General features: G+C 42.4%; 1 protein-coding gene across 2 annotated transcripts in view; it reads left to right on the top strand.

Moving 5' to 3' along the window:
• The window catches only part of LOC102874220 (signal transducer and activator of transcription 1-like), a 48,098-nt gene that overhangs the window by 5,883 nt on the left and 14,681 nt on the right, over positions 1-27,534 (top strand). For both annotated transcript variants that reach the window (XM_006878753.1, XM_006878752.1), the window contains exons 3-13: positions 1,797-1,895; positions 7,766-7,855; positions 10,184-10,262; positions 11,496-11,587; positions 12,935-13,086; positions 16,103-16,261; positions 17,997-18,089; positions 19,450-19,509; positions 23,190-23,219; positions 23,311-23,404; positions 24,700-24,741. In XM_006878753.1, coding sequence (XP_006878815.1) covers positions 1,797-1,895; positions 7,766-7,855; positions 10,184-10,262; positions 11,496-11,587; positions 12,935-13,086; positions 16,103-16,261; positions 17,997-18,089; positions 19,450-19,509; positions 23,190-23,219; positions 23,311-23,404; positions 24,700-24,741 — 990 coding nt within the window. The remainder of the gene's footprint in view (positions 1-1,796; positions 1,896-7,765; positions 7,856-10,183; positions 10,263-11,495; positions 11,588-12,934; positions 13,087-16,102; positions 16,262-17,996; positions 18,090-19,449; positions 19,510-23,189; positions 23,220-23,310; positions 23,405-24,699; positions 24,742-27,534) is intronic.

Below are 27,534 nucleotides of genomic sequence, written 5' to 3' on the forward strand. Positions count from 1 at the left end.
CATTATTCATTTTCTTCATTTTATAGAAGGGAGGGAAAAGATTGGGTCAAGAATTTACAACAATTTCCTTCTCAAAAAGTTAGGTCACCATATAATCCTTCTCGATAGGTTATATCACCATATAATCCTACATTTACTTCTTTACATCAGTTCACATATGACACTAGCACTAAATGTTGCCTATCCTATGAAGCCTTTGAAACAGGCAGGAAACAACAGACTTCCCTGTATCATGCCCTTTACCACTAAAATAGTTTCCATGTCTTACTTTCTTTTAAGCTTATCAAGATTACACTAAATAAAAATTCAACCTGTAAGGGTATACTAAAAACTTCCATTAAAAAAGTAAGTTAGTGAAGGAAGTGGGAAGGATCTTGGGTGAAAAACAATGTATTCTAACATAGAAAATAAATCAGTATAGAAAAATAGTAACTTAGTATTTGCTGGATGAATAAAGTATCAGTTTCCTATGATTTCATTATCTGATTTGAGTTTCACTTTTCTTGAATGGAAGCCTACCACAGACACAGGGTAAGTGCCCAGTACAATAAAGACTACATACTTGCCTACAGCTGTACCAATACAGCGTGCTATAACTCTCATACAAACCCTAATACTGCAGATTCAGACATCCATGGGGAGGTCAACAAGGCATAGCAGATCACCCAGCTTCCTACCTGTGCTTAGAACTAAGGCCATTGCATCTCTGCACATGTTTTGCTAATGAACTCTAGGAACCCAGGCTTATCCCAACCTACCCTTGCTGCAACAGGTGAGTCGGGTCCCAAATCCACCACAAAGGAGCCCATTTGCTCCACAGCCCTAAAGAAAGACCTCAATTCTTATTTCTGTATTAATGGAATGTTTCTGCTTTAATGGACATGAGAGCTTGCCATTTCCTTGTTAACACAGTACACTCAGACCTTTTCAACTTGTAATTGCAAGCTGGTGTTTTGTTTTGTTTTTCCTTTGAGGCTACATTTATGATTTTATATTCCTTGTGAGCGGAGAAATCAGGTTAACTTTACAGAAATATAAATTGACAGAAATTTTGCTTAAATATACACGGTCTAGTTGGTAGGGAATTTTGCTGCCACTCCAAAGACAGATGGTTCAAATTCATCAGCTCTTCCTTGGGAGAAAGATGAGCAATCTTTTCTTGTGCAATTTACAGCCTCTCGTGGAGCACAGCTATGAGTCAGTTCTGACTTGATTGGCAATGATCTTGAATTTTTTTGATAGATGTTGTTTAATGTTTCCGTAAGAGCCATGGTTGCCAAAACAGGAAATTTTGCAAAACAGAAAAACCCAACGGAATAGTTTGGTCCAATTCAGAGTGAAGACTCACAAATAAATTGAGAAAAACTATATATAGGTAATTCTGTATTGTTTTCATTGCCCCAGGACTGTAATAATCATTAGCCTTAAGACAAATGGGTGATATTAAGATACAAATATTAATACCAACAGTTAGCATATTATTAATGTACACACATTATTGGTACCACAAGCATGTGTATATATCATATATTAAACTATAAATAATAGAAAATATATAAAATACTATATGTATCATATATGAATATAGTTAATTTGTCAAGAAATATTTAGATAACTGCATGTAATTGGAAAATTTAAGCAATTTTTTTCATAATTTGCAAAATGAATATTTTTCATTAAAAATATATAGTAAACATTATTTGAGGGTTTTTAATTAAACATTAAATTCATGTCAATTCATAATTTCCAATGGTTTCTGAATTTTAATTTCTTTTTTTCTAACAACCCATATTTAGGATAATTTTCAAGAAGACCCAATACTGATGTCTATGATCATCTGTAACTGTCTCAAGGAGGAAAGGAAGATCCTAGAAAATGCTCAGAGATTTAATCAGGTATTTTCTTATGTTTGAGCATCAAAACTTACATTTACATAAAACATCATTCATTCATTCATTCATTCATTAACAAAGATTTCCAAAGACCTTTTCAAGACAGTGAATGTCTCCCTGATCTTACAGCCTGAGTGAGTGGGTGAAAATCTGACATAGAGATTTCATAAACTAGGTTGCATCAAAGGACCCTGATTTCATGGAATTACATTCTAGTGAGGAAGGCGACAATAATAAAACACTATCCTTTATCAAATTACTAGTAAGTAATGCTAAGCTTGGCATCTGAAAAACTTATGTAAGATTTGAGAAATATTGACAGATGCTATAGAAAATATAGGGAGTTCTGGTGGCCTGGTGGCCTAGTGTCAAGAAGCTGCACTACAATCCTGAAAGCACAAGGTTTGAGGCCACCAGCTGCTCTGTGGAAGAAGGATGGGCAGTCTCCTCCCATTTGATTAACAGCTTCTGAAAACACACAGGAGGGTCGGTCAGTTATGGGTTGGTTCTGACGTGGTACACAGCAACATAAGACAGTATGCTGAATGATTCAAGAAGCATCAAAAGAAGATGGAGGGACAACACAGAGTTATACCATAAAGACTTGACTAACACTGAAAACTTTTAGGAAGTACCATATGAACAAGAGCCATTGGTAATGAAGGAAGTAGTTGACACTGCACTGAAGGCATTAGCAAAAATAAGGGCCTAGGAATGGGATAGTCATTGGGACATTTCAACTAAGACGCAGCCCTGGAGGAAAGCTGTCTGGCCAACTGACTGGCAGAGTTCCATATTTACTCCCATTTCCAAGACAAGTTATGCAACAGAATGTGGAAATTATGAAACAGTATCATTACTATCACATGCAAGCAAAATACTGATGATAATCTGAAGTGACTAGAAGAGTACACGGATAGGGAACTGCCAGAAATTCAAGCAGGATTTAGAAGAGGCTGTGGCACCAGGGATATCATTGTTGATGTTAGATGGATCTTGGCTGAAAGTAAAGAATACCAGAAGAATGTCTATTTATGCTTTATTAACTATGCAAAGGCATTAGACTGTGTGGATCATAACAAGTTATAGCTAATCTTGAAAAGAAAGGGAATCCCAAAACAATTAATTGTGTTTATGCGAGACCTAGATCACGAGACTGGTGTGCTAACAGAGCAAAGGAACACTACATTGTTTCAAATTTTAAAAAGCGTGTGTCAGGGTTGTTACATTCTCTGTCAATACCTATTCTGTCTGTATGCTGAGAAAATTATTTGAGAAGCTGGATTCTGTGAAGAAGAATGTGACATCAGGATCTGAGACAGATGGATCAGGACCTGTATTATGCAGATGACACAGCCTTCTTTGCTTAAAGTGAGGACGACTTGAAGCACTTGTTGCAGAAGATCAAAGAATACAGCCTTCAGTATGGATTACATCTCAATATCAAGGAAAAAAAATTCTTACAACTGGACCTCTGTTGTTGTTGTTGTTGTTATGTGCCATCGAGTCACTTGTGACTCATAGCAACCCTATGTATAAGAGCCTTAAACACTGTTCTTTGCTGTGCCAACCTCACAGTCTCAAACACAATCATTCCCACCACTCCACTCACAGAATCAATCCATTTCATCGAGGGTCTTCCTCTCCTGCGCCATCCCTCCACTCTCCCAAACATGATGTCCCTCTCCAAGGACCAGTCCCTCTTTGCAACATGCCCAAAGTATGTCAGACGAAGCTTCAGAATCCTTGACTCCAAAGAGCATTCTGGCTTCACCCTTTCCAGGACAAACCTGTTTGTTCTCCTAGAAGTCCATGGTATATTCAACACTCTTCTCCAGCACCAGAGCTCAAAGGCATCAATTCTCTTTCTATCATCCCTACTCACTGTCCAACTCTCTGATGCATAGCACGTAATTGCGAAGACTATAGCCCAGATCAGGTGCACCCTTCGTCTCCAGCCTGATGTCATTGCTCTTCAGTACTCTTGAGAGATTTCTCACAGCCGACTTTCCCAGTGCAATTCATCTCTTGATTTCCTGGCTGCTGTTACCAAGAGTGTTGACTGTGGAACCAAGTAAACTAAAACTATTAAACTATCTCAATCTCTTCACCATCCATACTAATGCTGCCAATTGGTCCAGTGGTGAGAATCTTTGTTTTCTTGATGTTGAGCTTCAATCTATATTGAAGGCTGCAGTCCTTGACCTTCTGCAGCAAGCGCTTCAGGTCCTCCTCAGTTTCAGCAAGCAGGGTTGTGTCATCTTCATAACGCAGGTAGTTGATGACTTTTCCACCAATCCTGATGCCACATTCCTCCTCATAAAGTCCAGCGTCTCAGATGATCTGTTCTGCATACAAACTGAAAAGGTATGGAGACAAAATACATCCCTGATGGACCCTCTTCTTGATTTTGAACCATGTAGTGTCTCCTTGCTCTGTTCTGATGACTGCCCCTTGATCCAAGTATAGGTTTCGCATTAGCACAATCAACTGGACCTATAAGCAACATAATACTAGATGGAGAAAAGACTGAAGTTGTCAATGATTTCATCTTCTTGGATCCATAATCAACAAACTTGTTACCAGCAGTTAGGAAAATTAGGAAACGTATTTTACTGGGAAATCTGCAGTCACGGACCTCTCCAAATTATTGAACAGTGATATCAATATAAGGATTAAGGTGTGCCTAATCCAGGCCATGGTCTTTTCAGTCACTTACTATGCATCTGATAGTGTGACAATAAAAAGGATGACAGAAGAACAATTGATGCCTTATAGCTGTGGTGGTGGTGAAGAACACTGAATATCCCCTAGATGCTGAAAGAACAAATATGTCTTGGAAGGTGCAGCCACGGTACTCCTTGATGACCAAAATGATAAAGCTTCGCCTCTTACTTTGGGCATGGGGGAGGCTCTTCCTTGGAGAAGAGCATCATGCCTGGAAAGGTAAAAGGTCAGTGAAAGAGAACAAGACTTTTAACTAGATGGACTGGCACAGTGACTGCGTCAGAGAACTCAAGTGTGTCAGAAGTTGTGACGACGGCACAGGATAGGATAGGGTTCAGATCTGTTGGTCACAGGGTCACTATGGGTCATACTTGACTCGACAGCAACTAACAACAACAATGCTAATACAGGGTAATCAGACAGACAAGGTCTTTGGGGACCACAAACTGTTCATGCTTATCTACTAACCTAAAACGTGGTGGTAGGACCCCACCTAACCATGTTGTTGTTGTTGTGTGCCGTCGAGTCGCCTGCGAAGGCCCAGTGATCTGTTTCTATAAGAATTCAAGCCTGAAAACTCTATGGAATAGTTCTCTATAACAAATGGGATTTAAATCAAACTTGAGTAGTGATGTCATTTTGAAGACTAGGGTGGGCCTGATTCAGGCCATGATCTTTCAGCCACTTCCTATGCATCTGAGAGTTGTAAAATGAGTAAGGATTACAGAAGACAAAGTCATACTTTGGAGTTGTAGTGGTGAGAAGAATATCCTATGGGTTATCAAAAGAACAACAGATGTGCCTTGGAGAAGGTATAGCCAGAGTGCTCCTTGGAGGCCAAGATGGTAAAGTTTTGTCTCACATACCTAAAAATTAAGTATGTTGTTAGAGAATGTTGGTGGAAGAGGCTATTCCTTGGAGATGGACATCATGCTTGGGAAGGTAGAGGGTCAGGAAAGAGAGGAAGACCATCAACAGATGGATTGGCACAATTTCTGCTGCAACGGGCTTGAGGGTGTCAGAAATGGTGAGGATGGCACAGGACAGGACAGGCCTCTGATCTGCTGTCCACAGGCCTGCTATGAACATGAGTTGTTGTTCCTTGATTGTATTAAGACTCGACAACACCTAACAACTACAAATCAGCCTGACTCACTGGCTTTGGTTTGGCTTTATTGTAATAGATAGTGCTGGGAGGTGGGACTGTTTTCTTGAGATCGTGGTTAGGAAAAGTTTATCTACGTACTCAGGCAGGAATGGAAACGGGCAGACAGAATTCCAGTACCTCAGGAAGGGGAGGTAGAAGTTTGTACTCAGAATCAGAGGAAGTGGAAGGAGGGGACAGATTGTTTCTATTTTGGCCATGGTGCCAACAGATCTTATGATGAAGGATGCGGGGATGGGGAAAATGAAGAATCGAGGAGGGCTAAGATTTCTGATGAGCTGCTGGGCGAAGGGTAATGCTATTTACTGAGGAAGACGAGAAGAGAAGTAGGACTTTTATAGGCTTGACAGATTTTGAGAGACATGACTGGCTGGACATGATGGGGATACCTGTTAAATAGCTAGGACATCTCAACAGAATGGGTTAGAATTGAACCAGTTATAAGATTTTAAATTACAGTTTAACAGATACTACTACAAACTTTCCTGGAGGTAAAGGTTCAGCCGTCTTCTGAAGTTGCCCTGGCACTGAGTCATTTATTGACTGGGGTAGGAAGTTGGTGAGAACAACCCAGCTGACAATTATGAAATCCTTGTGGTGTGGACTGTGGCTGAGTCATTCCGCTACAAGGGGAAGAATGCCAGAGTACACAGTGGAGCTCATCTCATGTGCTTCTCACTATCAGGTAACCAGCAGTGAGCTGGGCCATGGCAGAGAGGAGTCAGAAAGAGAGGACTTAAGTTGCGGTGGTTCCCAGCTGGGAGGAAGCACAGCAGGGATTTACTGGAGGAGAAAGGAAGGTTCTAGGTAGATGTCAGAAAAAGGGAGAAGGCACACTCCATGGCCCTGGGAAGAGCAGAAACATAGATTTGCCATTTTCTTCCACCGCTGAAGCAACTATATTTTAATAAGTCATCTTCTCTACACAGTGACTTCGTAGAGATTTGTCCTACTAACAAAAAGGTTGAGCCTTCCCAGTGATTCAGATCCACCAGTTGTGCCTAGAGAGAAAAATGGGACATCTCCATCAGAAGCTCAAAGGAGGATCAACCATAAGTTAGAACTGATTCATCAGTAATGATCTAAACTATTAATAGACGGGATGATGTGAGGTCTGGTATTTGCTTCCACATAGCCCAGTTTCGAGGGTCAGGTGAAGAGACGAAATATAGATGGGCTCTGTTTTAGTCACTATTTCCAAGGCCTAGAAAATTCCCTCCTTTATGGAGATCCTCATAAGCATATCTCCTCTGGGTCACAACGTGGGGTTGCCCTGTGGTGGGGGCTGTGGCGGCAGACACTGACAACATGGTAAGGTGAGTTGACTGACTAAATCCGGGCACGCCGCTGCAGTAAACGGGCATGGTCTGAGTGGACTCATTTGATATCAGCAATGAGAACTGAACACTCCCAGGCGAGTCTTTGCAGACTTTATGGCAGTATTCCCTGACGTACTGTATGGAGGTGCTTCTTTGTTCTGATAGGAATCACCTGGAATCTTGTTAAAATGGGAGCTGTCATTCAGTAGTCAAGTTAGGATCTGTGGGTCTGCATTTCTTGTAAGTTCTCAGATAAAAAGAAGCTCCTGCCTGGAAGCATACTTTGAATCACTGTGTACAGGCTTAATAAATGAAGAATGACCTTCTGTATGCAATTTGAGAAACCTGAAATAAATTCCCATGTGGTGGTACTATGCCACTGTGCAAATGAACAGAAACTTCTAGAAATGCTTTTTATTTACTTGAGGTCTGAACTGAGACTAGTCTTGCCATAGCCTTATTAACAGTTTGCCAGCATTTTCCAGGACCTGGAGAACTGAGCTCTCTTGTTGATACACATGTGGGAGACCTGGAGTGAGCCTGGAAGGTCTGGGAGGTGGGTGGGGCACTGGCTGCAGACTTGACATTGGAGTGTAACCAGTGAGAGTAAAGATGCCAGTGAAAATGTCTGCTTGTTAACCACACACTCCTTCCCACTGCAGGCTCAGTCGGGGAATGTGCAGAACACAGTCATGTTAGACAAACAGAAGGAGCTTGACAGCAAAGTCAGAAACGTGAAGGACAAAGTCATGGTAAGTAAGAGTATATAAATATATGTTTACATTGTAACCTCTGATCAGCAGGGAGCAGAGAAAGACATACTATTCTGAGTGTAAGCCTTATAACAGATCTTAGTCTTTACTGAGAAGAGTTGATAGAGATTCTGACCATTATGAAATTGAAACACATTATAAAATCAATTTTGAGACTTTTTTATAACTTCCAACACTAGCTTTCTCCTTCTCATTTTCACAGTATCACACAGTAAGTATCACATTTCCTCTGTTGGCTGGTGAACATCCCATCTCTGTCATCAGGGTATTCCTGGTGTTACACAGAGTCCTTGAATAAGCCAGATTTACTTCCTCAAGCATTTCTTTTACTCTTTTAAGTCTTGGAAGGGAAACAAATGCATTCCATTCAAAGACATTGATAGATTGCTGATTTTAATGAAACCTTTCCAACAACTATAAGGTAAAACCTACAGGAAAATATATGGAAATTACAGATGCCTTTGGCCCATGTGTGTGTGCCATCTGTTCCTAGGTTGGATATTTGGTGGGAAAGCTGCCAAGCTCTGCTTCACATGGACCCTGGTCTGTGGGAACAGCCCTCCAGCTGAGCACTTCAGTCCTGCTGGGGTCTCTGGGCCTCACCACCATGCCTTTTCCTTTGTGCTCCAGAAAGCATCCCCCAAACTTGAAGTTCTCTAGAGGAACCCTGCACTACAGTCTCCTAGGAGAAACTTCATTGCACTACAAACCAAACGGCCCAATCGTGGAATCCCAGGGAATATGATGTATACATGGGAGCAAATATCCCAAGCGTCTGCAGCTTATTTGTAGAGTGAACATACAATTTTTTTTTTTTGGTCCAGATTGAGATCCTTTTGAGCCAGGAGGAGGGCACTGTTAATAATTAAACCAGGGATTTTCCTGGTTAAACAGGACCAGCTGGCCACCCTCCTGATTTGTGAAGAATGAAGAGATTTTCCGTGATCTTGTTTTTTCCTACTCTGTGCTTCAAGTTGAAGTTAGTAAATCATATCTAAAGGTTCTCAAGAAAAGTCAGGAACAATAAAAATTTAGGCCTTGTTAAAAAAAGTAATTTAGACCTTGTGATGATGTGAGAACCTGTTTGGGAAATTTCCATGTATTTTCTTTATTTAGTTGTATACTTAATAGAAAGCATTTAATATATGTGATTACAATTTTGCAAGTCACTAGTGGAGTTATAAATTGTTTCCAAGATTTTCTGAGTTATAAGAACGCATCAAAGCCCAGGTGGGGTAGTGCCTAATTTGTCGACTGCTAACCAAAAGGTTGGCAGTTCGAATCTACCAGTTATTCCTTAGGAGGAAGATGGGCATTCTCCTCCCATAATCATTTGCAGCTTCTGACAGCTGATGGAGGCTCACCGTGAGTCAACTTGATTAAATAGCAGTGGGTTTGGTCTAGATTTTTTTATAATAGCAGCATAGGAAGTCCTGATGGGGCAGTTATTAAGTGCTCAGAGATTAAGTGCACTGAAAAGCCGACACTTTAAACCTGCAAACTGCTTCAAAGTAGAAAGATACAGCAATATGCTTCTGTAAAGCTGAATAGGGATGACAGAAAGAATTGATGCCTTTGAGCTCTGGTGCTGGAGAAGAGTGTTGAATATACCATGGACTGCTAGGACAACAAACAGGTTTGTCCTGGAGAGGGTGAAGCCAGAATGTTCCCTGGAGTCAAGGATTTTGAAGCTTCGTCTGACATACTTTAGGCATGTTGCAAGGAGAGACTGGTCCTTGGAGAGGGACACCATGTTTGGGAGAGTGGAGGGACGGCACAGGAGAGGAAGACCCTCAATGAGATGGATCGATTCTGTGAGTGGAGTGGTGGGAATGAATGTGTTTGAGACAGCGAAGTTGGCACAGGATAGAACGGCGTTTAGGGCTCTTGTACATAGGGTTGCTATGAGTTGCAAATGACTCGATGGCACATAACAACAATAAAGCTGAATCCACTCAACGGGTTTGGTTTTGATATAAAATAGAAGTTTGTCTCCAGTGTGTTTGGAAATTGATCAGCAAGAAACAGGTTTAAACCGGTTAAACGGGCAGAGCTAACCATGGCAATCTCTCTCCTATCAGATCTTGAATATTAGGCAGCACCTAGTGCTTGTGACTTTCAAGGCTTACTCTGTTTTTGTGGTAATAGTTTTCCTGTTTGATCATAATTTGTTCAATCACAATGAAACTTTATAATGATTTCACATTTATGTTCTGGCCACAAAATAAAGGTTCATAGTTTGTTTATTGTCAAATATATAAATATATATATTCTAAAAAGAAACATGCTTATATCTTTTATGTGTAGTGTATAGAGCAAGAAATCAAGATCCTTGAAGATTTACAGGATGAATATGACTTTAAATGCAAAACCTGGCAGAATAGAGGTAAGAGTTAAAATTGAAGCAGTGCCCTTTGGCCGTTTTCCCCCCCTTCTATCTACAGTCAATAACAAATGCAAATCCTCTATAGTCTTGAAGTACTTTATGACTGTATTGATAGTCTCAGCCTCTTGATAATCCAGGGCACGCTTCTCCACCTCGGCATTGTTGACGTACTGGGCTACATCCTTCTCTGTTAGAGGGTGGGTCGGGGTAGGGGAGAAGCAGCATTCTTGACCTCTTCCAGATACCAGTGTGGCACCCCAAAGTGTGGCAATCACAGGTGTCCCCCATCATTGCTCAGTGTCCCCATGGGGTAAACCCTCCCTAGGTGGAGAACCCCCGACTAAGTGTTCAGCCATCTTATTTACTGTGCAGAGGCCACGGATGGGCATCACCTGATAGATGTGTGGGTTCCCTTATCCCACAACCTACTCCCAGTCAAACAGTCTCACTCCATCTGTGGATCTCACTCCATTTGTGGACTCTACATTTCAGCATTTTCTCAGGTTTTAAAGCCGTTTCACTTTGTCATTTTTGTTGCTGATTTTTAATAAGAGCAACAACTGACAATGGCTGAAAAGTGTGAATTGGAGAGAGTATATAGCTACTGCTGGAACCTTAGAAATCATTGTAGACACCATGGTTAATATGAAGAGTATCAATATGGTTTGGAACTCCAAACTACCGCTTCCTAATTGCTCATTTTTCACAGCTATAGATAAGCTTTATGCAAATTTTCAACCTGAGGTTTTGAATCATTATCACTCACATGCAACTAAACAATCATCTGAAAGTAACGTAATTGTCAGGCAAAGTGCTATTTTGAGTTTACAGGGTCTTTCAAAACCAGAAGTTCATTTCAGTGGGCTCATCCCTTTTTTTAAAAAAAAAAATTTAGTGTGTGTGTTGTGTGCGTGTGTGTTGTCAAATTGGATTTGACAGGTACAGGAGGAGATTGCCCCTCCTTCTCCAGCAGAGGATCTGGTGGATTCAAACTGTGTATCTCTGGGATTGCAGTGCAGCTTCTTGCCACTAGGCCACCAGAGCTCCCTTTCCTTTTTTATATTTTAACACTCAGGTCATGTTTTCTTGTTTTGTTGAGTAGACTTAAGCATACTAAAATGAGGCTTATGGTCTCCATGATTTGTATCAGAGTGTCCCTACATGTATGTGAGTCTTGGGTTTAGTTGTTTTATCTTATTTTGCATTTATGTTTATCTGCTTTCTCATTCTCAGAACATGAAGCCAACAGTATGGCAAAGAATGACCAGAAACAAGAGCAGATGGTGCTCCAGAAGATGTTTTTAATGCTTGACAATAAAAGAAAGGTAGTGATTAATTTTTCTGGAATAACATGGGGTTTTTCCCCCACATAATTATAATGGATTTAAAGTTTAGAATAGAGAAAAACATTATTTTTAAAAATTTTAATGAAAGTTTACAGACACTTTGGATTTCCATTCATTCATAGTTGCACACTTTCCTCCCTGTCCACCTCTCCCCACCAGTTTGCTTTTCTCTTTGAAAAGTAAAAAAAAACCCAAAAAACTTTCATTGTTATACAATCTCCCCCCAAGTCTACTCCACTATGCAGCTTTCATTCTGGACTCTTGTCATGACAATAATACCTATTCATATATTCTTCCTAAACAGTTCTCTGTTCTGTTTCAATGCAGTATACATTATTTATCCCCTCTTAGTCTTCCCCCAACCCCAATGTCAGTCCTGCTTTACAACAGTGGCACTATACAGTATTTGTCCTTTTCTGATGAGATATTTCACTCAGCATAATATCCTACAGGGTCACCTATTTTGTATATTTCATGAGTTCCTTGTTTTTCAATGCAGCATAGTATTCTATTGTGTGAATATACCACAACTTCTCTATCCATTCGTTTGTTGATGGACACTTGGGTTATTTCCAACTCTGTGCTATTGTGAACAAAGCTGCAGTAAATATGAGGGAGCATATATGTGCTTGGGTGGCAGTTCTGGATTCTTTAGGGTATATTCCTAGTAGTGGAATTGCTGGGTCAAATGGTATTTCTATTTCCAACTTTTTGAGACAGTGCCATACTGCCGTCCACAGTGGTGGTACCATTTTACACTCCCACCAACAGTGAATAAGGGTTCCAGTTTCTCCACAACCTTGCCAACATTTGTTGCTTGCTGCTCTGTTAAATTTTGCTATTCTTACTGGGGTGAGATGATATCTCATAGTTGTTTTGATTTGCATCTCTCTTAGAGCTAGGGATTTTGAACATTTTGTTCGCCATCTGAATGTCTTCTTTGGTGAAGTGTCTGTTCATATCCTGGGCCCATTTTTCAATTGGGTTGTTTACCTTTATCTTGTGGTGCTTGAGTATTTTATAAATTCTAGATATAAGTCCCTTATCAGACATGTCATTACCAAATATTTTTTCCCCCAGTGTGTGACTTCCCTTTTTACCCTGTTGGAGAAGTTTTTGGATGTGCATAGGGATTTTATTTGTAGAAGGCCCCATTCATCTATTTTATCCTTCCTGGTTGTAGGGAAAAAATTCTTTTCATAACCACTTGCCATGGTGCACCATTTGAGAATGGAAAAAAGTCCTTGCCTTAATTTAAAAAAAAGAAAATCTTTAAAGATTCAGGGATTTGAACAGTAACTCATCTTTTTTTTTATCTTCCTTTAGGAAGTAGTTCATAAAATTATAGAGTTGTTGAACATCACAGAACTTACCCAGAATGCTCTGATTAACGACGAGCTGGTGGAATGGAAGCGGAGGCAGCAGAGTGCCTGTATTGGGGGACCACCCAATGCTTGCCTTGATCAGCTACAGAACTGGTAAGATTCTCTAGAGAGAAGACTGGCAACTGGTGGGCAGAAAAAAGGAACTTCCAAAGCATGTGATCAAACTGCAGTGACCCTGAAATAGACCCCACCAGAACTTTTGGGTTCAGAACCCCATCCAGCTTGAATTTATCCTGGAAATACTTGGACAGGACAGCATTATCCCCATGAGTTGACACATTCTGCCGTGTTCTGTTTGACTAGAACTTTCTTCTTCCTGGTGTACATGCCCTTTGTTGCCCGGTACTGCCGTGTTGATTCTGACTCCTAGCGATCCTGTGGAGAGTGAAACGCTGTCCGGTCTTCATAGCCATCGCTCTGTCTGAGCCCACTGCTGCAGCTGCTGTGCCTGTCCATCTGGTTGAGGCCCCTTCCTCTTTTTTACTGGCCTATTCCTTTTCTAAGCATGGTGTCCTGCTCTAGGGTTTGATCACTCCTGAAAATACGCGTGCAGTGTGAAACTCACCATCTTCACTTCTGAGGTGTGCTCCGGCTCCACTCCTTCCAACACAGATCTGTTGGTTCTTTGGCACTCCATACTGTATGTGATACTCTTCATCAGCACCACAACTCAGATCTTCCTCAGTTTTCCTTGTAATTGATCATTTGACTCTTATCATGGTTATCAAGTAACATTTAAACACTTGATTCTTGATGTTATTTTTTTTAAATTGTAGGCACTCTGTAGGTTTATGTGGAATCCTTGTGGATCATGTGTTAAGTCGCCATCCAGTAAGCATTTGTTGAATGATTACCGTATGCCAGCACTGTGCTAGCATACATAAGATGAATGATTCCTATTCATTGTAGCAAGGAGCTCTCCATTGGGAATGGGGAGACGGACATGGTAATTCTATGCAGTAAACGTGGTTATATGTGAGATTTGGGTATATCCAGAGTTCCCAGGAGGCTAAAGATTCACTCAGATGGATCTCACCGAGGAAGCTGTACTTGAACAGACTCTTCAGTGTCTCCATCTGGTAGGCTTAAGAGTTCGTATAGACACAGAAGGGTCCCTAGATGGTGCAGAGGGTTAATGCAGTCAACTACTAGCTCAAAGAAGTGGGTCACATCCACCCAGAGATGACTCAGCAGACAGACAGTGTAACCTTCTGAAACAGCCACAGAAACCCTATGTAACATAATCCTCCTTTGACACACCAGGCTTACCATGAGTCAGAACTGACTGCATGACAACTGGCTGATTAAGTTTCTAAGTGACGAAAATGCCCCTGGGATGTCTGAAAGCCCCTTATGGTCATTTTGTGGCCATGTGACAAATGCCCTCCAGCTCTCTTCAGTACGTGTCTGCATACTGTGGATGTTGGGAAAACTGGGGTAAAGTTGTGCCTGGAACTGTGGCCACCATACTGCCCTCTTGTTTTATGGCCCAAAGCTATAAAACAGTTCTTTAATTTAGGTTTTTTCTGAACTCAGGAGTGAAACATTGAAATTCAGTATAAGCATACCCTAGAGACACTGTTCAGTTCCAAACCACTGTAGTAAAGTGAGTATCTCAATAATCTGGTGGGTAAGGAATTCTGCTGCCAACCCAAAGACAGGTAGTTCAAATCCACCAGCAGCTCCGCAGGACAAAGATGGGCAGTCTCCTCCCATGTGATTTAGTCTCTGAAAACCTGCTCCATGGTCAGGTCTGAGTGAGTTCTGACTTGAAAGCACCTAAAGTGAAACAGCAGTGCAGACAAAAGGTACATTTATGTCATGCTGTAGGCGATTAAGCATGCAGCAATAGTATAAAAAAGTTCAACACTGTTATGAGAGTTACCAAGTGAGCTGTTGGAAAAATGACACCAGTAGACTTGCTCAACATGGACTTGCCACAAATTTTCAATTTGTAAAAAACACATCTGTCAAGCACCAAAAAAAAAAAGAGTATTGTGCAATGAAATGAGTTGAATCTGTTTTAATTAGGGAGGTATTTTTAAAAGGTTCTCTTCCATTATTTCTCTAGGCAGATAACGTGGTTTTTCCATAGCATGATTTGGTTTGGAGCCTCTGCTATAAACAATTACTAGTTCACTCACTGGCCTTATAATGTCTGTTTCTAGAATCTAGATTGAATGTGATACCTTCTCTTTTCAACTCAGCGTGTTATCTTCATCCTCCCTTTTTGCCTGCATCAGACCTTGGGTCACTGATGTGCACTGTTCCCACGGCCTCGTGACGGTTCTGGGTCCCTGCCTGCATCACAGAAGTTTCCTCCTTCAATGTCTTGATGCAAACCCTTTACTGCTTCCTTATGTGTCTTACCTCATCCTGTGTCCTTTGCCCCTCTGCCCTATTCCTTTAAACGCCTGTCGCCATCTAGTTAGTTCTGACGTGTGCTACAGAATAGCGTTGCTCCATACTGTGTCTTGGCTGTAACCTTTACAGATCACCACGTCTGTCTTCTGTGGTGATGTTCAAAATTCAAACCTACTGCCCTTCAATCAGTTATGACTCAGAGTCACCCTCCATCAAGTTTCCAAAGCTAGAAGTCTTAAGTGAAAAGCGTCTACTCCTCCCAAGGAGCTGAAGGTAGATTTGAACTGCGCTGGAGAATGTGTCCTTTTGGTGAGCGGCACAACACGGAAAGGACCATGCCACCGGAGTTGCTGCATGGGTGGTGGGCGTGTTCAGACAGCCAGTCCTTAAATGAGCAGCTGGTACAGACCATTTGCATTTTCTTCAGTTCTCGTTAATGGCCTATATCACAGACTGCCTAGTGCAGGCACTGTACATGTCTGCCTCCCTGATGGAGATCTCAAAAGTATGCAGAGGTGTTCTGATCTGGGCTGTAGCTCAGGGCACATTAGGGTTTTTCTCCCCAGACAACTAAGTTCCTGGATGCCAGAGCTCCCATGCTGCTCCCTGTTTCCCCAGTACCGAGGGGTATAGGTGATGATGCCTGTAACCACTTAGTTATTTCCAGGACATTCGCCTACATTTTCTTCAGTTCAGGCTGCCTTTTAGAATCTTCTAACTGACCCTGTGTTTCACTCCTGTCCAGGTTCACCATAGTTGCTGAAAGTCTGCAGCAAGTTCGTCAGCAGCTCAAAAAGCTGGAAGAGTTGGAACAGAAATACACTTACGACCATGACCCCATCACCAAAAACAAACAAGTGTTGGGGGACCGCACCTTCACACTTTTCCAGCAGCTCATTCAGAGGTAACTTAAGGGCTATTTGCTTGGGCTTTCTGTAGTTATTTTACCCTGAGGACAATTTTATGGTAACCCAGATCCTTAGGGAGGGTTTGTTTATGTAAATCGTTAATGAAAATGTTAACGTCCCCAGAAGCCCAGCCTTCTCTCTGAATTCCCTATTTCTGCCTAACTCTAACTCGCTGCGGTCAGTCAGCTCCCACTTGGAGTAACCCTCCGTCAGGTTTCTGAGGCTGTAAATCCTAACAGCGGCCTTTTATTCCTTTGGTCACCTCATCTGGTGATGTTAATCACTTTGCTTTACTCGTGGCCATCCTCTGCCTAAACCTACACTATGTACTTTTTTTTTTAGGCTTTTTGAATGCTTATTTCCTGAGCTCTGTGTTTTCTAAAACAAGTATACAAGTTTTTCCATCTGGTCCATTTTCTCAGTCCTCATCCCTTTTACTCAGTGTGGTCCCAGAGCAGAGGTCCACACTGCCTTTTCACCACTTATTAATCATAACAGCAACAAACCAAGGGGTACTGCTCAGCTGAGCGCCTTCACAGTTCCACCCTATAGCCAGGCCTGGCCGCCCACTCCAGACTTGACCTTACGCAGTCTGTCTCCTGTTTCCTAGGTCCAGCCTGTCCTGTCGCTCCTCCAGGGACTCCTATTTTCCTACCTGAGAGCCTGTACTCTTGCACTTCCTCCTGCCATTCTGCCATCCTGAATGATTCCATTTGTAGAATCTTCCCAGAGTTCCCACAAAGATGTTCTCTCCTTCTCTCCCCATGCACAGTTTGTTCCTTATACCATCCCACTCTTCCTTTTATTCTGTAGTTGCCTCTGTGTGTGTATTACCTTTGCTGAAAGTGGAAAATTCTGGAAGACATGTAACTCTTGTCACACTTGTCCCCCAGCAGGGCCAAGCACATTGGTTTGCCCACATGTTTAGGAGATGAATACATGACACTGAATGGGAGAGTAGAGTTCACATGACAGGCTTGTTTGTTTTTATGCTAATTTGACATCATAAAAATGTCCTTGGCTTCTTGTGTCTGTTGTCCAAACAAGAATATCTATCTTCTTTTTTTCAAGTAAGAAATTTTTTAGATGACTCCGGTTGCTATGTGCCACTGAGTCAGAACTGATTCATTGCTGACCACCAGCAGTTTTTCAGAGGCAGTGAAGTGCATGGGAATTGACTGCCCGTCTTTCTCCCACAGAGTAGCTGGTAGATTTGAACCATGTGCCTTTGGGTTGGCAGTGCAGCTCCTTACCACTGGGCCACCACAGCTCCCTTTTAAATAACTGTTGTTGTTTGTCGTTAGGTCCCGTCGAGTCATAGACGACTCATAGTGACCCTATGAATGAAAGGCCTGAGCACTGTTCGTACATAGAGTTTCCGGAGGCAAGCCATTTCGGAAGTGGATGCCACTCCTGCTTCCAGATAACTGGAGATACTTATTTGGGATTTTTTTTTTTTTTTAGTAACTCAATGCAAATTTGTATGTGAACCAACTAAAATTCAGGATTTTAATTTTTGACAAATATCACAAATCATTATAATGTTGTTTTTATTGACTATAAATTAGATTTTTGGGTTTCATGACTAAGAAAGCATCATCTGACTTAACTGGCTGGTCAATATGTGTCACCTTTTTTTAGGTCTGCCTTCTAATACCCTTTCATATGGAGGAAAGAGAATTTTTTTTACTATCTTGAACTTTATGAAACATTTTGCTTGTGTATTTTCAGTTCATTTGTAGTGGAAAGACAGCCTTGCATGCCAACTCATCCTCAGAGGCCTCTGGTCCTGAAGACAGGAGTCCAGTTTACTGTGAAGCTGAGGTAATTAAAAAAAGGTGTAACACTATGCACTGTCACTTAGCTTCCACTTCTGTGTTTCTTTCACAAGACTGATGTACTTTAGAGGAGATAATTTTGTGTGTGTGTGTGTTTGTGTGTGTGTACATAGTTTACTTTTCCTCCTTAGAATTAAACTGTAGAAATTATTCCATGTGAGAACACTGTCTCGTTTCTTTATTCTGTTGAGTGACTATATCTGTTTACCTATCCCTCCTCTTTTGAAGAGCAGCTCGACAGACTCTATGAAGTCACAGTGGCCCTCAGAGTTGGCCAGGGTCCTTTCTATGGGGGCTGCTTCTCTGACTTGCTGATATCTCAGTACCTGATTCCAACTGCCTGTGGCATCCTAGAATCACAGGTGGAAGATGGAAACATCTGCATTGCTCCTACAAATTTTAGAGTGACTCTCATTTTCCTCACGGATGAGTTATTATTATTTTCCCCCAGCAAATACACAGTGATAAAATTTTAGTAAAAAGTATTATTCACTGTTTTTATCATTCAATTGGCATAAAGTTTAGGCTTTGTTTAAACTCTGTATTAACAAGGCCTGATAGAGAAGCGGTGCCCTCACCAGCTTTTAGTGGAACTCTGAATCAATGCTATTTTCTATCAGACTATAATGTTACAGTTTTGCACCATTAGTCTCACCAGCAGGCACATATTCTTCAAACACACCTAGAAAATATGCCAAGATAGACACCCAGGAATGTCAATTTCAGCTCTGACATGTTTGTAATAACCAAAGAATGGGCGTGGAGAGAAGGAAAATCTGAACGTCCAGAGACAGGGAACTGGCACAATAAGTTATAACAGATGTTGTTGCTGTTGTTACGTGCCGTCAAGTCGCTTGCAACAGCTTTTCTAAACTCTGCTCTGTCCTGTGCCAGTCTCATTGTCTCCGACACACTCATCCCAATTGCCCCAGTCACTGAATCAATCCACCTCCCAGAGGGCCTTCCCCTCCTGCGCCTGCCCTCCACCCTCTCAAGCATGCTGTCCTTTTCCAAGGACTGGTCCCTCCTTACAACATGACCAAAGTATGTCAGACAAAGTTTTAAAATCCTTGCCTCCAAGGAGCAGCCCGGTTTAACCCTCTCCAGGATGAATCTGTTTGTTTTCTTAGCTGTCCTAGTGGTTAATTCCACAATAATGGATATATTTTCACTTTTTCTGTTAAATGTTTATCTGTTGGATACTTCTCTAAATCTGAACATTCAGATTGACACACACTAGGAAGAAGGATTGGCCATCCACTTCCAAAATAGCAGGCCTCTGAAAACCCTAACAAACTAGTTATAACAGATAATTATGAAATAATAACATTCCTTTCTTCTTCCAGATTGCTGGTGAAACTACAAGAGCTTAATTATAATTTAAAAGTCAAAGTCTTGTTTGATAAGTAAGTTATTTTTCATATTATCTAAATTACAAGTACTGTTAAAGTGTTTCTGTTAATAATTTCAGATGTTTGATCTCAATGTCTAAAGGTATTATGGCAAATATCATATGGCTCCATGTTAACCCCAGCTAAATACTTAACTGTGTTGAGAAGGAAAGCTTGAAACCCACTGCAAGGGACAAGGTTTCACACCTCAGCCCTGACAGGGAGCCTGACTCAAACCGTGGCAGGTGGAATCCTGCTCTCTGCCCTGACAGCTAGGTAGACAAGTACAATCGAACAGCAGTGAACTTGAGAAGATGTAAGGGTGGATTCTCTGTCACCTCAGTTTCCTCAGGCTAACCTGCATTGTAAAATACTCAGATTGAGATTGCCAATATTATTCAGGGGCGGGGGTGGGGGAAATATTGTAACACCTAGGCATTTCTAAATGATATCCACAGAATCCAAATTAAGCTCATTGTGTTTGCTTCAGAACCACCCGTAGGTGATCCTTCGCGACACTGGGTTTCCCATGTTGTAAACTGCATAGGAGGAGATTGTCCATCTTCTGAAGAGTCATTGGTGGGTTTGAACCGCCTAAACAGTTTAGTATGCAAAATTACAAGCCCCATTTAAATAGCCTTTGTGTTTTGATCACTACTCACTTAACAGCTTTTACTGACTAGTTAAGGAAGATCTTGACTTCACTGTCTTTAGGTTCCTCAGCAATAAAATAAGGGTGGAAAAAAAAGAAAGAAAATAAAGAATTCCCTCACTAAACATGCACAGCTGCTAGGCGTCCAGCAGGTGGCCTCACTGGCTTTACAGGGAGGAGTTTGAGTCACTGGGGCCCTGGCGCTGCTCTAGGTGAGCAGGAGCCTTCTTGGGTCCATCTGGGCTATTGTAGATGATCCCAGCAGATTTAAATCACTTCTTCTCTGGATATTGGGAGCTTCTCCTAGAGCTGGTCTGCACATGCCTGTGCTTTTTTTTAGACTATCAATAAACACAAGACTGAGTATTTTGCATAGGAGATGGTTGGTGATTATCGGCTTACAAAGCAGGCTGACTTGGTACTAGTAAGCCTTCCACTTGTTGTGTGCCACAGAGTCGGAAGTGACCTGTAGCTGATCCTCCGGCAGACTTTCAGAGGCAGTTAATGGCATGGGAGGAGACTGCCCATCTTTCTCCCATGGAGCCGCTGGTGGACTAGAACTGCGTACCTTTGCTATGGCAGTGCAGTTCCTTTGTACCAAGCCAGCAGAGCTCCCTCAGTGAAGAAGCCGGACCTGCTCCCATCCAGCTGATTAAGTCATAGTGGCCCCTCACGTACCAGGGTAGAACTCAGCTCTGTAGGGCTGGCTAATTTTTCAGAACCACATCACCAACCCTTTATTCTGAGGACCCTGTGCAAAGACTAAAACAGTCAATTTTCAGTTAGTAGCAGGACTTGTTACCTGGCTCTGCCACCCAAGACTATCCCCAAGGCCAGCCCTTTATCAAATGTAAGGGTAATGCTCCTTGAGGTAGCTTTGGATTCTGTGCTCAGTTTGGGCTTGTTTCTGCAGTGAAGGGGGTGTCTTTGTGGGGTCTTAGGTGGAGCTTGCTAGAGTCACCCTTATCTCCTCTGGGCAGTAGGGACCCAGAAATGGACAGCATCTCTCACAGGTATCCACATGGACCAGGGCATTCCATTTTGCCCTTGATCTGGACTAGCTCTGAACTTACCACTTGGATTAAGGAATATGGCAGCCTTTCTCCTGGGGTAGATCTAGGGCTTTTCTTGGCTTATGGTAGCCACCACTTAAGCAAGTTTAAAAAGCATTAGTGACACTCAGATAATTTTCCTGGCTCTTTATCTCTTCGTCCTGCTATAAGCTTATTCCATGCAACATAGTATGAACCTTTGTCTTTTTTTTTTTTTTTAATTTTGAGAAAGCAGCTGGCTGCCTATCTGTCTATCTATTTATTTCTTTTATGTGATGTGTGTACCATCAAATTGGATCTGACTGGTACAGGAGGCGATTGTTCCTCCTTCTTCAGCAGAGCATCTGGTGGATTTGAACCGCGAACCTTTGTCTTTTCCTGCAATTGTCTGGGATTTCTCTGTGTATCAGTTAGCTTTTACTACAAACCTAGCACACTATATCTTACTGGCTTAACATTTTAAAATTCTAAAAAAAAAAAAATTCTAAATTACTCATATGTCATGGGATTCAGAAATTCTTCTGGGGTGGATGAGCCCGGCTGGACCTAGATGGTCCTGCATAGCTTGGAGCACAGTGGGGTCTCAGCTGTACTGACTTGGTGGCACCGTCCCAGGAAGAGGAGAAAGGCAGTGTGCAAAGCCTCCCAGTTCCCCACTCTCAACCTTACAGCATCATTGCCATCATGTTCTGTTGATCAAAGCAAGTCAAGGCCGGCGCCCATTCAAGGGATGGGAACATACCTTCTGTCCCTCAGAGGGGGGAAGCTACAGAGACTCTGCGGTCATTTACATTAGCTCATTCTGAGTGTATACTCCTTTATTTTTTCTGTCTTGCACTAGAACTGATTTTCCTTCTCACCATTTGACAATGTAGCTTTGTATCACATGGGGTGGGTGGGGGTGTGTGGGTTTTGTTCTTTATTTTAAATTTATTTTTTGTTTCAAACTCTCATCGTTAAAGGGGGTTCTGGAGGTACAGTCTATAGGGAGTTGCACAGTCAAAGCCTCTCTGGAGATTAGAATGTACCACTGGCTTCAAAAGAAAAGGATGGGCAGTCTCCTCACATGTAATGTACAGCCTCCCTAAATCTACAGGAGTGTCAGCGCTGGGTCAGTCCCAGTGATGGCAACGAGTTTGAGTTTTCTCATAGGTCATGAGGATTATCATTCACAAAACATTAAACTGCTAGTTGAGATAGGGGAGGATGGGTTGCTAACACATTTTACTGTAAATGGGCTAATAATTTCTAATGGGCCATCTATACCACTGGCGTACATTATTTGGCTAGGACACAACAAAATAATCACTGAATTTCTATAAGATTAAAATTCCTATAATATTTTAAACTTCTAGTTTAAAACTTAAGTTTGCCAGTTTCCCCATATAACCAACTATTCTCGTATTTCCATGAAAGTATTAAAGATACTCTATACCTTTCTTGCACTGCCTTCAAGTTGGAACTGACTCTTCATCAAGTTTCCAGGGCTTTGAGTGGTACAGGAGGAGACTGCCCATCTTTCGCCCACAGAGCTGCTGGTGGCTGCAAACCAATGCATTTAGGTTAGCAGGGCAACTCCTGATGGACTATGCCTCCAGAATTCCCTATTAGAAAATTAAGACAGTTAAACTCATCCCATTGGAAAGCCCTCCAAGTTTCATAACATTTCTTTGCTAAGTCCACAGTGCTTAGAATACCACCTTCCACAAAGTAAGTAGTTTCTCAATGAACAGCAGGAACTAAAACTTATACTCATTTACTCTGTGCTCTTCAGCACTCACTAATTACTGTGCACGACATCCTAGAGCCTTGCTGCTGTGAGTAGTTGTACAAATGAGAAATTCAAGCCTGAGATCATATATTTGTTGAAGGTCACGTGGCAAGAAAACCCACATGCAGAAAGTATTTTTCACTTACTTTCTACAGATTTATCAATATTAATGCTCATTTGAAATTTTAAATTTCTTATGTGTTTTTTTATTTTTTTTCAGAGATGTGAATGAGAAAAGTACAGTAAAAGGGTATGTGACATACTTTATCCAATGCATTCCCAGTTAAGTCTTTCTTTAATAGCTCAAAGCGTTTTAAGTATTCCTACCCTCTGTTGTGCAGATTTAGGAAGTTCAACATTCTGGGCACACATACCAAAGTGATGAACATGGAAGAGTCCACCAATGGCAGTCTGGCAGCGGAATTCCGACACTTGGTAAGGAGATCACGTTTTCTCTCCTTGCATGTTCTTTTTAATTTTATTAGGATGGTTTGTGGTAGATAGAGTAGCACCTTTGATAGGAGCCTCAGTGGCACTTCCGGTCAAGCCTTGGGCAGCTAATTGAAGGACTGGTTGGCTTGAACCCACCAGCTGCTCCAGAGTAGAAAGATGAGGCAGTCAGTTCTTCTGTGAATACTTACAGCCTTGGGGACCCCACGGGGCAGGTCTGCTGTGGCCTGCAGGGTCACAGTGAGTCAAAGTCAACTCAGTGGCAGTGCGCTGGCATTCTGTATGGAGGATGTGCCCTAGTAGAAGACAGGGTTTGTGACTGATGACTGCTCACATGAGTGGGGACTCTTGGTTCCTTCTATCCTAGAACTATCCCTCTGCTTGCTCCCAGGCTATTTCTTTCCCTAGAAACATCCCTTTTTGATGTGGCAGTTCTCAGTAAAACTTTTCATAAAATTTCCTTCACATAAATAATCTGCATGGTCTCGGTTATTACTCTAGACTTGGCAATTCTCTCAAAGATCATTGTCCCTGTGTCTCTTAGCATTCTTTCTACTACCCTCCAATGTGTCTACACACCCAAATCCTCTCCTCTGACTGCTTCTTCACATTCTCCCACTCACACCACTGCAGCCAGTTAGGTACCACTTTGTCCCTGGAGAAACAGGGCTGAGTGGAGAAGGGTGGGATGATCTAAGTGGGTGTGTCCTAACTTGCTCACCTCCGTAAAGGCATGGGCCCTCGTGGGCTGCCTTGGAGGCCCAGAAGTCTCAGGGGGCCCTGACCCTGCAGGGAGGCTCAAGCTGCCATTTGTCATTAGAAGCTGTTTTATGAACTAACAAACTCAAAGCCAAGAAGAGGAGGCTTCTTTCAGGCTCAGGATTTCTAAGTGAGTCCAGAGTTGCCTCCAGGTCTCAAGTTGCTCCTATAAACCCCGAGGGTTGAAGTCCTTCTGAGGGCACTCGTACCTGGGTCTGGAGTCCCAGAACCTCTTCTGCTGGATTGTGGAGAAATGGGGGAGGAGATGCAGTCCCTGAGCCTGGCTTGCTTGGTGTTAGACAACTGATGATGAGTGGGAACCCACTCGGGAGTATTGCAGGACCAGGCTGTTACTACCCGAGGTCAACCTGCCGGGGATAGTCATGAGCCCATGCATGGACTAGTCCATCTCTTTCCCTGCATTCTGAAAATTATTTCACACTTTGATCCAGCTTGTGTATACAGACAGCAGCTCTGATATCTCCATGTGCCATTTACTAAGCCAGTTTCTTGTTTTTCAGCAACTGAAAGAACAGAAAAACGCTGGCACCAGATCTAATGAGGTGAGTCTCTGTCCTGTGAAAGGACCCTAACCCAGCAGGTACCTGTGTCCATTGAGGATGGGCTAGTGCCCTGGACAGTGACCAGGGGACACTTCATAGAGAGGTCAGACCCAGCAGGGAAGAGCAGCCAAGAAAGCTTTCCAACTTGATGTGTTTTTGATCCTAGTAAAAGCCCTTCCGCACCCGTGTAGTGTTCCATTATGGTTGTCAAATGACTGAAGTTTAGGTCCTCAGACCGCTCACTGGGGTAGGCGTGGCAAGCTTTCCACTGTTCACGTTCTGCTGATGAAGTAGAGTCACCGGAGGTTTGCAGGGTGTAGCCAGGAGTGCACAGGGCTGCACCAAGAGACTAGTTTATGCTCCAAAAATGGTTGTGGTTGTATAGTCTGTAGCATGTTGTATTGCTAACCACAAGGCCCAGGTCTCTGGTAATTCAAATGCAACCGTGTAGCTCCATAAGAAAAAGACAAGAAGTCTCCTTCCATAAGATTTACAGCCTCAGAAACCTGACGGAGGGTCAATACTGGCATCCACTTGGCAGTACGTCTGGGCTAATATTAAAGTTGGCCATTTGAATCTACATAGTGGTGATGGTCGTGGATGAGTACCATCCAGTCAGAACCAACCCATAGCTGACCCTCCCTCCAGCAGGTTTTCAGAGGCAGTTAATCAGACAGGAGGAGATCGCCCATCCTTTTCCGTGGAGCATCTGGTGGATTTGAACCACATGCCTTTGGGATTGCAGCACAGCTTCTTGCCACTAGGCCACCAGTGCTCCCTCAGATAGTGGTAGCTTGGAAAAAAGACCGTGATCCTACTTCTTTCAGGATCACAGCTGTTAAAATCCCCTGGAGCAGTTGGCTCTGTAACACATGGGGTCATGATGAGCTGGAATCAATTTGAAGACAATGAATATTTTGTTTTCCCTCACCCCCGAGTGTTGAAAACCACATGGGCTAAGAGTTTTCCCATCCAGGGGCATCTTTTTCATTGAAATTCCTTTTTACAACCTGATCCCTTTTTTTTTTTAAACAAGGATTATATTTGTGATATATTCCAGTATTAAATGTGGATAAAAGGTAGAAGAATGTCCCAGAGTATTCTGTGGACCCACAGGATGACAAGACACTGCACACTTTTTCGCCCTGGCTTGCACCTGTTTCTGTGACCTCCGGGGACTTGAGTCTGTTCTCCTATAAACAAAGACAGCTGCTGTACCACCCTAGCCCCAAATCACTGTGATGCTCAATTAGATAAAATCTTCCTTGAAATCCCTATTTCTACACAAAAACTAGCACATTTTAAAATTCACTGAGTTTAGGTGAATTAGGTCTTCTTATAGGGAATTCTGGGTTAAGATACAGCAATAGATTTATAGCCTTGGAAACCCGAAAGGGCAGGTCTGCCGTCTTAGAAGTGTAGGTTCTGGAGCTCTGGTGGCCTAGTGGCAAGAAGCTGTACTGCAATCCCAGAGATATGTGGTTCAAATCCACCAGAAACCCTGCCGGAGATGGAGGGGCTCCTCTTGTACCAGTCAGATCCTATTTGACGGTACATACACACAAATAATAAAATAAAAATTTAACAACAACAACAAAAAAGTGTAGGTTCTAACCTACTGCTGTAGGCTAGGAATTAGGGAGGCAGAGAACTACCGCTAACCCTATTTACTTCCCGCCTCCCTGTCTGTGGGAGGTACGTAGCCCTTACCTGGGAGAATGTGGACAAATGGATGCTGAAGATCAAGGAGCCCTAGGCCATGAACAGCCCCATTTAGTACTACTATTTCCCTACTGACTTCTTTCTTTCTTTTGCTATAATTCCACAAATTTTACCTATGTGAGTACACTGATAGGTTCACAGCACAGGTATGTGTTGCTTGACATCCACAATACATCCTGTGAAATAGTTGGACAGTGTGTGATTGGGACATTGGGCAGACATCATTTTTTAATTTTATTTTTTATTATTTTGTGTATGTGTACCATCAAATCAAATCTGACTGGTACAGGAGGAGATTGTCCCTCCTTTTCCAGCAGAGCATCTGGTGGATTTGAACTGTATGCTTCTGGGATTGCAGTGCAGCTTCTTGCCACTAGGCCACCAGAGCCCCCTGGGAAGACACCCTTTTTAAACCTTATTAGAACAGTTTTCTAGTGGTTCCCATTGCTGTTGTTATTGCTGCTGCTGCTGCTGGAGGCATGCATAGGGGCAGAGCAAAAGGACATGAGCAGGAAGGAGTAGTGTGCCTGGCCCTGCCCACTGCTCCCCAGGGCTGGCGGCTCCCCTACCTGCTCACAGGACAAAGCCTGAGAGCCAAGTCCTGTTTTACTTGCCTGTATGGCACCCATGTGTTGTAATAGTCTGGGATTGGGGTCTTTAAAACCAGTAGTGTAGAATGCTGCCTGAACGTATGTTAGGTGGCACAGGCCTGCAGTTAAATCTGGGTCCCAGAGCTGTCACTGATTATGACTTCTGGTGACTCAGTGTGTCGTCAGAGCTCAGTTCCATATTGGGCTGATTCAGTAGCTGATTTTTTCAGAAGGAGGTCACCAGGCCTTTCTTCTGAGGTGCCTCTGGGTAAACTCCGGCCTTTTAGTCAGCAGCTGAGGGCATCTGCCATTTGTACCACCAAGGAGGCCAAATCCATGACAGCTTATTAGAAATTGGAGTCTTCTGAGCTGAAGCTCATGGGGTTTAAGATCTCTCTGCTCTCCTGCAGTGCCTATTAAGCCTTTGGAAGATGGATCAGCGAGAAAATAGTTTAATTTGCTTTTTTTTTTTTTTAACTTT

This window comes from Elephantulus edwardii, unplaced genomic scaffold (assembly GCF_000299155.1).
Source record: "Elephantulus edwardii isolate Elephantulus edwardi_28Jun2011 unplaced genomic scaffold, EleEdw1.0 scaffold00001, whole genome shotgun sequence".
Lineage (NCBI taxonomy): Eukaryota > Metazoa > Chordata > Mammalia > Macroscelidea > Macroscelididae > Elephantulus > Elephantulus edwardii.